This window comes from Borostomias antarcticus (assembly GCF_949987555.1).
Source record: "Borostomias antarcticus genome assembly, chromosome: 2".
Lineage (NCBI taxonomy): Eukaryota > Metazoa > Chordata > Actinopteri > Stomiiformes > Stomiidae > Borostomias > Borostomias antarcticus.
In genome coordinates, this window is record NC_140235.1 from 35,643,806 (window position 1) to 35,657,180 (window position 13,375).

The 13,375-nt window shown below is 43.5% G+C and overlaps 1 protein-coding gene across 1 annotated transcript in view; it reads right to left on the reverse strand.

Moving 5' to 3' along the window:
• Positions 1 to 2,196: 2,196 nt before the first annotated feature.
• The window catches only part of lrrtm4l1 (leucine rich repeat transmembrane neuronal 4 like 1), a gene marked incomplete at both ends in the record, with an annotated part of 23,101 nt that continues 11,922 nt past the window's right edge, over positions 2,197 to 13,375 (reverse strand). Inside the window, one exon of the mRNA XM_084454871.1 lies at positions 2,197 to 2,262. Within this exon, the coding sequence (XP_084310997.1) occupies positions 2,197 to 2,262 (66 nt within the window). The remainder of the gene's footprint in view (positions 2,263 to 13,375) is intronic.

A 13,375-nucleotide genomic window follows, 5' to 3' on the forward strand; every position in this document is an offset into this window, starting at 1 on the left:
ACAAATATACAATAGAAAATATTTTGAAAAACATTTTGAAATGGGGCAAACACTTCACTTTAGGCTTTAGGCTGTATGCCTTGCAGATAATTCAGAACACAAAGAAAGCACAACTTATTCACAATTCACATCCACTCAACACACAACACACGCCCTGACAGTATGCTTTGAATAATGAAGTGTACAAGCATGTATCACCATATGATGTTAGATGTACTTTACATTTTCTAAAACATATCCTATACATGTACATGTCTTCCTCAAACCCTATTAGGCAACCCTATTACGCACACACACACACACACACACACACACACACACACACACACACACACACACACACACACACACACACACATTTTCCTTTTTTGGGGGGCAGGAATGATGGTAGAGGTCTTGAAGCATTACAAGCATTACATCACACACACACACACACACACACACACACACACACACACACACACACACACACACACACACACACACACACACACACCACCTGTAACTCCTACCCCTAAACCTAACCTTAACTCTAACCCTGTAACCCCAGAAAACCCCTAAACCTAACCCTATACATAACCGTTGACCTCTACTCCATCTCTAACCATAATTGTAGCTCAATCCCTGAACCCTAACCTTTGACCCTAAAATGAACCCTAACCTTATGAGGCCCACAAGGACAATTTTGTCTTGTTTCACTATCCTTGTGGGGACATCTGGGCTCCACAAGGGTAGTTTAACAAGCACACACACACACACACACACACACACACACACACACACACACACACACACACACACACACACACACACACACACACACACACACACACACACACATACTCTACTCTACTAGTCTGACTGCAGCAGCCTCATATCAAAATCCCCTCAGAGGCAACAGATCCACTTTGAAATGGTTCCCCTGTGAAACCCCCTAGTCCTGAAGTCAGTTCCATATGACAGAAACACCAGGACCAGCTCCAACACCACCCAGGAGATGGAGACCCCAAACATCATTGTTAAAGACCTTTATTTTTTGGTGTTGGTATTGGTGTTGGTGATGGTAGAAACAAATACATATTCAGAAACAAGTACATATTCAGAATCATAAAGTACATTTCAGAAATTAGAAAATGGTACCATCTTCCTTTTCTCCTTTTTTTCTCGTTTTGATTGCGGATCACTTTATTGTAATTACAACGTGACTGAAATATGTAAATGTGGCTTTCTCAGAGAGAACGTCACGTGTTCCTCTCAGACAGTGTTTGCTGAGCTCCAGCTATTGAACCAAGTTCTCCTTAGGGATCTAGAAAAACTCAAGTACAGGTACAGGGGAAAAGCAGAAAGGAAAAAAACATGTACATTTATTTTAAATTACACACCAATTCTCATATTTGCCAGGCAGTCAGAGCCACTTGTTCAGTTTCCACAGGAGTTCATGAGTCCATTCTTCTTCTTCTTCTTCTTCGTCGTTTGGGTAAGGTTGGTTCGTCCTCTCCCCCCAAGCTCGGGGCCGAGGGGCTATCCTTTTACCACCCCGAGCCTGGGTGAGGGGGTCACCCGGGTTATATTTCCGGGCACACCTCCAGGAGCCACGTCACCGTTTCGTCATCCACGACCGTCAGGCCACGCATTCTGTTGGGTGTCCGATATATCGGACAGTCCTGGATGACGTGGTCTGCGGTTTGTTCCACGGCGCCACACTCGCACGCCGCGCATGATGCCGAACCCCATCTGTGCATCGATGAGCAGAAGCGTCCGACGCCGGTCCGGAGGGGGCTAAGCCTCACCCACGCCATGGGTCCATTCTTTTCCCTGTATTCTCTTTCGGTTCTCCAGTAGCTGCTGGATGCCATAAACCCGCCAACTCACTACCACTCACGTGTCTTAGATGTCCTCCTCAGGGTGATACCATCACGGTGGCGATGGGCTGAGAACGACGCAGGCTGCTCCTAGCCCATTCAACTGCTCCAGCACTATACAAGTCTCAGCCAAGAGTCAAAAAAGATCACAAGAAAACATAGGTATTGATAGGGTGAAATGAGTCATGTGGAATCCTTGGTGTGCCCAATTGGAGCTTGCTGGCAGATTGGCCCCGTATCTGAGCAGATGTGATGGATGGAGGGCCAGGTTTAAGAGGCTGTAGGCCCGGCCCCTGAGCCTGTTTGCACTGCTGAGGCTGCTAGACCAGTTCCTCTAGTGAATTGTGGGTACATCTCCAAGCCAGGCTCCGGGGAGAGGGCGGGGACATGTGTATTCATTCTGAAGGGGAGGAAATGAAGATAACCAAGTTAGAACAATGTGGCAGCTGGTCTGGGATCTGCTGGTGATAGTTACAACATGACAGTAATTACAGTGCCCGGTAATCTGATCATGCTACAAAGGGACCGTGACAATGCAAGCAAAGCAAATTATAGTAAGCAATTAAGCAGACAATGGAGCGCGGTTGCCTGGCCTGGACACTTCAGAAGTTCAAAATGCGGTGGCTTTTCTAACGACAGAGTTATGTGAAACAAAAGTCTACTAAATTGAAATGCTGGCTCACCGTCCATGTTGATTTTGAAAATGTTACTAATAAGTTTTGCCAATTAAATCTACCAATTAAATCTGTCCCATTGTGTTCATTTGACCTCATTTACACTTGACATTAAATGAATTAATCCTTCCTGAATAATAATGGCAATGTGTATTGTGTGCTGTGCAATGATTTTTAAAAATCTCAATTAGCCTTTAATTTGACAAAGACCTAAATCGTAGAAATCGCTGTGGTGCTATTAGACCATTTCAAAGGACCACGGTAATTACATGACAAATCCGAGCAAACCGTTTTCCTCTGGATATGTTTGTGCATTAACCCATCTCTCCCTCCACAGTGCACTTCTCTGCAGTGTTGTCATACCTTGAGGTTGAGAGCCCATTTAACAAAGGCTTTGAGAATAGAGTCACATTCAGTAAGTAAGTAAGTAAGTAAGTAAGCTTTATTTATATAGCGCTCTTCACAGCACGGATGCACAGAGTGCTTTACAGTAATACATTAAAATCCAACATAAAATATGCAATCCAAAACACATTAAAACCAGAAACAAAAACAAAAAGAGAACATTGCAAGCAGCAAAAAATTATCAATTATTATATATATTATCATTAATCAATTATAAATGACCAAAGGCCTGTCTGAATAAGTGTGTTTTTAGTTGTTTTCTGAACATACGTTCAGAGGGTGCAACTCTCAGGTCCTGGGGAAGAGGGGCTTGAGTTCATGCCAACTGAGGTCCTCCAGCCCTACTCAGGCTCATGGTAAAGTACAGAAACCTCAACAGTTAATCTTGCTCCACAGGCGCAAGCTGAGGATTAATCGCCAAACCCCGAGGGACAGAGAGAGAGAGAGAGAGAGACTGTCTGTATATCCAGGGTTGCCTCTGCATTGCCCCTCCTAAAGCCCCAGAGTTTGCGATTTAACCTTTAAAAAAAGAAGCCTATTTCAGACTTGGCTCTAGGTAAATCCACATCTCTTAATAAAGTAGATGTGCAAATCACCGGGATGCTTTGGATTTTTGCGGATCTAAGCAATTTGTACAGCTCTCTGGAATCTGCATGAAATTAACAAATCATCGCGTTTTGCTGTCACAGCGCACATTTCTGGGAGTGAGAGGCATATCTCAGCTAACCTCGGAAGTAAGGTTCCATCTAGGATGCCCAGAGATAAGTTTTGATCCAGCTTTTATCCAACAGACCCTGCTTAACCAGCTCAGCTTCTACAGTAAGTGGAGTTAACGCAGAACTGAAGTGAGCATACAGCTTCAGCACAACACAAGACATCAGAATCACATTGATTGCCAAGTAGGTTTACACATGACCAGTTCAGTGGCCTTGCGGTTAAAGTGTCTACACTGAGACTGGGAGGTTGTGAGTTCGATCCCTGGCCGAGTCATACCAAAGACTATAAAAATCGTATCCGATGCTTGGCGCTCAGCATTAAGAGTTGGATTGAGGGTAGGTCCCTGTGTCATGTCCAGGGGGTGTACTTGTACATCAAGCTGCTTCACGCCACAGAAACAGGAGATAGGCTCCTGCACTATGGGCCACTAGGCCCGATAAACATTGGTTCTCAAAAGGCTTACTTACTTAAGTTTACACATACAAGGAATTGCTATGGTCTAATTGGTGCATAACAATATACATAGTGCAAGGACAAGTCAGGACAGTGCAAAATACAATAACGCTGTCCGCTGTCTCAGGAAGTATATCCTCTGATGTGCCTTCTTGGCCACTTGATGTCCTGGGTGATGGTGCAGAAGAAGCGGAAGGACTATACAGTGTTCACTGGGGAGTCAACCAGGGTGATTGGAGGTGAGGTCGTTGGGGCTGGGTTCTTTCTCAAGTCCACAACCATCTCCACTGTCTTTAGAGTGTTGAGCTCCAGGTTGTTTTGGCCACACCAGGACATCCAATGATCAATCTCCAACCTGTAGGCGGACTCATCCGTATCAGAGACGAGCCAAATGTCATCAGTGAACTTCAGAAGCTTGAGTGACTGATGACTGGAGGTGCAGCTGTTCGTATACAGGGAGAAGAGAGGGGAAGGACGCAGCCATGAGGGGAACCTGACGTTCTGATGGTCCGGTAGTCAGAGACCTGTTTCCCCCACGTCACATGCTGCTGCTCCCTGTAAGATAGGATGTTGGTGATCCACTTGCAGGTGGAGTCAGGCACGAGCAGCTGGGAGAGCTTGTCCTGCAGCAGAGACGCGTGGTGGTGAAGTCCACAAACAGGATCCTGGCGTAGGTTCCTGCAGAGTCCAGGTGCTGGAGGAGAAAGTGGAGCGCCATGTTTACTGTATCGTCTACAGACCTCTTGGCTCTGTAGGTGAACTGCAGAGGTCCAGGAGTTTTCCGGTGGGACAGTACAAGGCGCTAAAAAGTCTTCATTACAAATACTTAATTGAGTCTTTTTATATTGAAGTTCTGGTAAAATCAAGCATGTTTAATATCATCTGAAGTTTTTAGTCTTAATGCAAATGACCTGCATGATCCCAGTCTTTGAAAAATCGTATAGTCTGTGACTAAAAACGTATACTGTAGATGTGAGAGGGTGTCATTTTTCGAAGTGTAGTGTTTTGCGATTGCACTTTGTCTAAATTATATAGCTTAACGCTGCTGCTGTGTCTTTGGAGATTGCGTTTTGATTATTATAATGCATAAAAGAATAACATAGATAGAACAAATTAGAATGGCAGAAAATAATCAAATCGAATAGAATATCCTAACAAAATGAAATAAAGATAGGCTTCCTCTTTACATTGCGCACCATGCATTTTAGAGATTGGTCTGGACTTAAGACTTTTGTCAGCAGCACCATGCTCAAAATGCACTCCTGCAGCTATGTATGGAAGCAAATCAGTCATCACTCATAACACAAATCACAGAATTAGGAAACTCGTAGTCGATTTTATTAATGTTATATAGCCTATAGCCTTTGTCTAACAAGCTTCATTACTCGACTAATAGAATCTTGGTCGGACAAGAGAAGCATATTTCGACTAAGCAATCACATTGAATCCTACAATCACATTCTGGGCTTTAAAATGATTTTGTGTTATAATTTAACTGTAGCCTACAATAGCCGAACGAACATTATCAAAGTGAGATTGCTTTCATCAATGAAAACAACCATCGCAGCATTCTCGAAATTTCACAGGTTTTCAAAACGCTAACGCCGTTCCCGTTGTAACTGTGAGGTGCAAACGGGAACCAAACGTTCTTGAAACATTGCTGTGTAACCCAGGCCATAGTCTCATTGTTTTATGACAGTACATTCAAGGCTATTATTTACCTCTAGCCTGGCTTCGCCACCCCAATTCACACATGGCATTCCGTGGAGCGAAAAATAATTTGAGTTCACTTGATCAGAATAGTGATCCCAGGCCAGGTAAACTCAACTGCTCTCCATTTCAACAAACGCTGCTCTGTTGGAAAGCTCCCAAGCTCTCAACACTAAAAGGTATCTGTAAAATGTGATGCACTTGCCAGCAGCAATGTGCAAATCGGATACCACGAGCCAATATTTCTTCATTTCGGCATGAAACTCTCCACACTGAAAAGGTGCAATTTCCTACAAGAGGACGTTGTCATAGAAATGATTATCCTCACCCTTGTCCTTTGTTGTAGTTTCACTCTACCTCCCTCAACCTTTCACATGCAAAACCCCTGGCTGTGCTAACAACACACACTGTCCACATAATGGTTTGAAAGGGAGATGGAAGAAGCTAAGCTTATAAAATTCCATCTCCCACACACATTTACACAAAACATTTCAACAAACTTTACAACAGACATTACAAGAGCATTGCTCTTTTACCCCTGATCTCCCAGCATATCCAAAAAACATAACATGCAGACTGGCCAACTAATGCAAGACATCAAGTTTACCCTCCTCCATATACCTTTCGTATATTTCTTTTTTTTTTTTTTAAACTTCCTCTTAAACTGGTTTATGTTTTTACTCAGCTTAACCTCCTCATCTAGTCCATTCCATAAATTCACTCCACGAACAGATATACACATTGATTTGAGAGTAGTTCTTATACATGGCTGTTGAAGTTTTTGTTTCCCTCTGAGCTTGTAGTGATGGGTTCCTATCCTCCCAGTAAACAAGTATTGGATGAGATCTGGAAGAGCTTTGTTTGAAGCTTTGAAGATGATTTGAACAGTTCTTACTTTAATCAAGTCCCACAATTTTAAGGTTGACGCTTGCAGAAACAAAGGGGTGATATGTTGCTTATACATAGCCTTGTATACAATCCTAATAGCTTTTTTCTGCAGTGTGTAAAGAGGTTATAAATTAGAACAATATGAATTACCCCAGACCTCCACACCATCATTCAAAAATGGAAACACAAGAGAATGATAGAGGATAAGGCGTGACTTTTCATTGATGAAATGTTTACAGCGTTTCGTAATCCCCACACTTTTGGCCATCTGAGCCCTTACATGACTGATATGGGGTTTCCAGGATATCTTGTCGTCGATGATTATACCCAAGAAAGTTGTTTGTTCTACTCTCTCATAAGTTGAACTGTTATATCGCTTTTTTTTTTCAAATTTAAAGACAATTTGTTTTTATCAAACCAATGTTTTAACTTTTTCAATTCATGTGTGATGACATACAAGAGATTCTGTAAATGTTCTGTGACAATGTTGTTTTAATTTGTCCGTCAGTGTGTGCACTAATTAGTTGGTGTAGCTAAGTAGTGTCCTCCCTAACAGTGGAGAGTAGCTCCATGAACTAGCATAAACAAGCTGGTGCCTCTTTCTTCCTGAGTGCACGCGTCTTTCTCTACCGTGGTTCCAATCATCCTATCCGTACCCATAGCTTGTACTCTATACAGAGCTTCCTGGGTGACCCGATTTCATCTTCAACAAAGTAAACAAGAAGAAAAAAGGGAATACATTTGAATACAGACAAGTTAAATTGCCTCCTTAGCCTAAGTCAGAGATGGCTGTCCCACACACAAGGAGAGGCATGAGATTCCTGCAATGAAGGTCTGTCTGGTGCTCCAGCAACTCCCCCACACAAGCAGATGAAATCAACTTGGCTCGGCTGCTCTAATCTCTATTGACAAAGGAGTGTTGGATGAAAGGCTCCGCAGTAGCAGCATCCCACTGCGTCGGGGATGATTCACGCTGGCGACATACCGAGAGTCCATTGTTAAATGTGTAGTTGGTTTATAGATTACCTTTAATTATACTGTAGGTTTGCGTCAGAACACTGCATGGCTCACTCAATGGTTCACCCACTCATTCAATGTCCTGTTTGCAGCATTAAAATGGTCCAGATATTTAAAATATTTTTAGACAGCCTGTTTACATGCCATACAATCTAAATCAATTATTTAACACTCACTGTAGATTAGCCCTTGTTAGTAGCTAAATATAATTTTGTTTCCCAATGGCTTCTAAATGAGCACCAGGTAGACAGAACAGAAGACCTCAGATACATTCTTCATGATCCTTTACGTTTGGGCTGCTGTCTGCCTATGTTGATTTGTGAAACCTTAGCAGAATTTTAACAAAGAAGTAAAGACATACAATGCATTCCAATATTACTTTATCATTCCATACTGTAGATCCTTCTAACTACTAAAGGTTCCGAACCATTAGTCAATACGATAAGAATTTATCAGCCTAAATATAATTTAAGTATCCCACCGCCTTGCCTTTTATTAGTCAACAATAAAAGCCCAGATTAATGGTAGAGCTGAAAGCATGAATGCATGAATATATAAATTTTGACAGCAAGAGTGATATTTTGCCTCAAGACATGCATTATGACTCAAGCTGGAAATGCAAACTTTGCACTGTGGGTTGCACAAATCTCCAGGACACGGGCGGCCAGGCAGTGGGGTAAACTCCATGGGCACAACTGACCCAGTATTGAAGGAAGCAGAGGACACACATAGGAATATAGTCCTTAGAGTCCTTGGTAGTAGAGAATATGGTGGTGTGTACAGTATATGCATTACAAAGCAAGAAATACAGTAGAATCCATGCTCAAAAATAAGATATACTTCAAGGATTTCCCAGAAGACATTAATGCAATGAGTAGTGGAGGGAAACTAAACAAGCATGTCCCTGTGAAATGTGTGTTTTAATGTGAATTGAGTGTGCGCGCATGCGTTGCGATTCATGATTTATGCCAGTGATGGATGGTATTAGGAGTGGCTGCTTCGTTTGAAGATGATCTCTCTCACTCTCTTTTTCACACGCACACACACACACACACACACACACACACACACATGTATATGCATGCACACATACGCTCGGATATGTATGTATAGACACATCAAAACACACAGCTTTCATCTCTTTTTCATATATATACACACACACACACACACACACGCATATGCATGCACACACACACACGCATATGCATGCACACATACACTCGGATATGTATGTATAGACACATCAAAACACACACAGCTTTCATCACATCTACACAATACAAACTGTTATCAATATCTTACATTCTAAAAACTGTTATCAATATCTAACATTCTACAAACTGTTATCAATATCTTAAATTGCATTGAAAAAGGTGTCTGTATCCAGAAGGACAATACTCTTTATTTCCAATGCCAGTTGATGTTGATGGAAAGAACGAGCCCCTGACCTTGAACAACTCCAAAAGTTAATATGAATTTGTGCTGACATTTGAGGCATTTGAAGAATACCAACAAGATCAAGATTACTTTTAAGAACGATTTCTTTAAATGCATCAGTGCACGATTGTATATCTGAAAGGAAGAGTCATGATAAGTAAAGTGGCTGAAGGCAGCCATTCTCTGCTCTGGTGAGGATATGAGGAAACTATAAGCCTGGGACCGCTGTCTTGGGCAGGCAGTAATACATGCCTACAGGACACCATTAAAAATATGTGGTCCCTGCAAATGTCTATGTTCCCACAGAAAATACCATTTAATTATTCAAACATTAGCAAGAAAAAAACAGAGGCTAAGCTGTGCAAATTAAAATTGATGTGACAAGAGTGAAAAAATACGGCAAAATGTGCCCTTAGGGGGAAAAAGTGCACTGTGAATATGAATGGTTGGTAGTGTTGTTTTGCCTTTTACCTTTTGTCTGAAGAAGGACTTGTAGCCCGAAACGGCACCTCGGTGCCAATTAAATATTCCTGGGAGCATATTTCTGGTGTGCAGACTCTATTTTTCCTGATCAGTTTGTTTTTCTGTCTAGCGCCCAGTTTTAAACATATTGGATGTGCGTGTCTTTGTCCATTTTCTGCAGCGTTGTTTTGCCTGCCACCAATTATTGGCCTCTATTATAATATTTACTCCAACACTGTTGAGTTCAGAGTTTCATCTTCTCCTTGGAGTTAAAATACTCTACGGAGCATTTGGACATGGATTGGTCTGTACTTAAGCACAGTGCAAAACGAGAACTAACTACAATAAGGACATGTCCTCTGTTCTGAGTCTCTCTGTTGACTGATCCTGTGGGCTGTGCTGTCCCCTACGCTTCTCTGTCCCGGCCTATCAGCAGAGAGGACAGTCGAAACTGTCTTAAGCCTCTTTGGGAAGACGCGGCCATGTCCCCTTGATTAGTGAGAGTGGTCCGATGCCGTCTCCTGGCTGACTGCACATTATCCTCCCAGCTCCCACCTCATCACGATATAAATAGCACCCGGTGAGCACTAACATCTCCCTCCCCCGCTCCTCCCAGAGGAATTCTTGCAGGCAATTTCTTCCATTCTTACCTAAGCCCATTTAATTGACCTCTCCCTGCTTGTGATATGAGGAAATAGAGAGAGGAACGCCGCGCCTGGGACTAGAGGACTAGAGGTTTCTAATAAGACAAATGGACTGGCTGGAATGTGCAGTTGCTGGAACAATACTGGAGGCTCGCTTTCGTACCAGTGTACATTGTGTGTGTGTGTGTGTGTGTGTGTGTATAAAACGCTGGTATGTACACTGATATGCCTTGTTAGCACCAGAGTGTGTGTGTGTGTGTGTGTGTGTGTGTGTGTGTGTGTGTGTGTGTGTGTGTGTGTGTGAGAGAGAGAGAGAGAGAGAGTGTATTGTAGGGGAGATTGAGGGCGGCTGGGTGTTACTGTTATCAGAGAGCGCAGTACAAAGTGCCTGCCAGAGCCAGTGGCCGGGGGGGAGGAAAGAGCAGGTAGAAGATTACACAATTCAATTTAGTGGAATGGAGGGGGTGTCTCTTTTATAGAACGCGCCAACGTGCTTGTTTCCTTCCGGTGTCACAGCAGCAGATCAGCCACAGAATCTCTCTTCTCTGTCGCATGTTCTGATCTCCTGTAAAACACACAGACTTTGGATTTCTCTATTTGTGTTAGCTTCAGGGGGCTCACGTACAGTAGTGCCAGCTGCTGCTATTAATAAACAGCTCAGTGGAGTTGGTGTGTTACAGTAGAGAGAGAGAGAGAGAGGGAGAGAGAGAGAGAGAGAGAGAGAGAGAGGGAGATAGAGAGAGAGAGGGAGAGAGAGAGAGACAGAGAGAGGGAGAGAGAGAGATAGAGAGGGAGAGTGTGTGTGTGTGTGTGTGTGTGTGTGTGTGTGTGTTGGGGAGGGGGATGGAGTTAAAAGAGGAACTAGGAGAACCCCAGGCCAGGGGTAAGAGCGCAGCTGCAGTAGAGGACATCATAGACAACCTCTGCAGACAGGGATCCATTTGTGGTTGACCCTCCAACTGAGGCTAGGAGGAGCAAAGTCATGCCCCTGAGCAAAGGCATGCCCCTGAGACACACAGAGAGGAAGTTAACTCTTGGGAAATGGAATTTAAGAATCACACATGGGGGTATTTCTTTGCTTCACTGGGCGAGAGGTTATGTTTTCGGTGGCGTGTGTGTGTGTACGTTTGTTAGAAGGATTACGCAGAAACTACAGGACTGATTTTCATGAAACTTGGTGGAAGGGTGTAGCATCGTCCAACTTAGAAGTCATACAATCTTGTTTTATTTTCAGCCCCCTAACCTCAAGAGGCTTTTGCTTTTGCCAGGCCGCCTTTGTAAATAAGAACTTGTTTTATTATGCTTGCCTTTTGGAACATATCCACGAATCCACAAATGAAAACAGAACTTAGAATGAAGCCAGCTCCCTGTGTGGGGGTGCTAGAGACATACTGTAGAGTTTGGACTGGGGTGTGCGGGGGGAGAGCCCGGAGTGCACCACATTGCCCCCCCGTTGGCTGTGACGCGAAGTAGGCACGACAGAGCCGGCCCAAAAAAGCCACCTCAAGTCATTTTTTGGACTAGGATTACACAAAATGAGCCAGCTACCTGTGTGGGGGCGCTAGAGACACGGGGTTTGGGGGGGGGGGGGTCGCTCGGTGTGCACCACACTGCCCCCTGCTGGCTGTGACCAGGGGGGCGCCACAGAGCCGGCCAAATACAACCACCCATTCACCTGCAGTCATTTTTACCTCCGCCCAGGTGAATCACGGCCCGTACGTAGTCCATTCATTGTTTGGACTACGATGACAGAAAAACTACCTATGCTTTTCATGAAACTCGGTGGAGGGGTGTAGCATGGGCCAATTTCAATTTTGGCGTGCACAGGGCCACGAAATGCATTCACAGGCGGAGGTCTGTGCTCTCTGAGCACCATTTCTAGTTTAAAATGTGTGTCCCAGTCTACACACTGTAGGCATATACAACTGTATGTATACATTGGTGTAGATCCTGCTATGCACTGTATGTATATCAAGTAGTGTACAGAAGCCGGTTACCCTGAAACAGGATTGTTCTGTTCTGACATCTGTGTTGCTTCAATGGCTCAGCGTGCTACTAACCGTTTTCTGCCTCCCCTAGTGCCTCTCTCTCTCTCCCCCTACCTTCTAACCAGGTCCAGTTGATGCCCCACTGTCGCCTGCAGACCACCCTGAGTTCGATAGATAGACTGGACCTGATGCTCTTAGCCTTTCTTGCTCTGAAAATGTAATTTAATGTAATGTATTGCTCTATAAATGTCCTTAGCCAAATATATTCCAGGAGCTTGCCCCAGGTTGCCTGTTTTAATATCTGTGTTGCTTTTATGACTCTGTGTGCTACTAACCCTGTTCTGCCTTCCCTCTCCCTAGTGCCTCTCTCTCTCCCTCCTATCTTCTAACCAGGTCCAGTGGATGCCCCACTGTCACCAGCAGACCACCCTGAGTCCGATAGATACCCCTGTGTCTGCTGTGGATGTCGTAGCATTTAGTTAACACACACACACGTACACAAAGACATACAACAAATTAAACATTCATACTGTAACAATCTATACCAGCGGTCTCAAACTCAAATTGGCTTGGGGCCACTGCTGGTATCGTCAACTCATAGGAGGGCCACTTAAATGTCAACTTCAAGTACTACTAATTGTAAGAAAGTGCAACATTTCTGAAAATGTCATTTTTCATTTCCATAACTAGACTCACAAATCAGTCTCTAAATGTTGCTAGACTTTTCCATAACTAACATTTTCATCATACAAATTCAAACCGGTTTCTATATATTTTAATATATTTTAACAGTTAGTGCAAATCTTTTTTTCCTTACTTTTATTTTATCTTGAATAGCCTACATTTGTAGCCTACTTTAATCTATTTTAGCTGCAAGATGCATCACTACTGTAAGCCTGCCCTGGACCTGTACTTAGATTTATTAAAGTTCAAGTTTGTTTCCATTTCTTGCCAGACACTTTAATATATTTGTAGGGTACTATTCTATTTCTTGCCAGAAACGTATCTTGAAAGACTGCGGAGGCGTTTGCCCTCTCAGCTGTGTGCCTCGTTTTTGTGCACGGCTGTAAGCCAGCGCACCATAGATAGCGTTGAATGAGCACTTTAGAACGGCG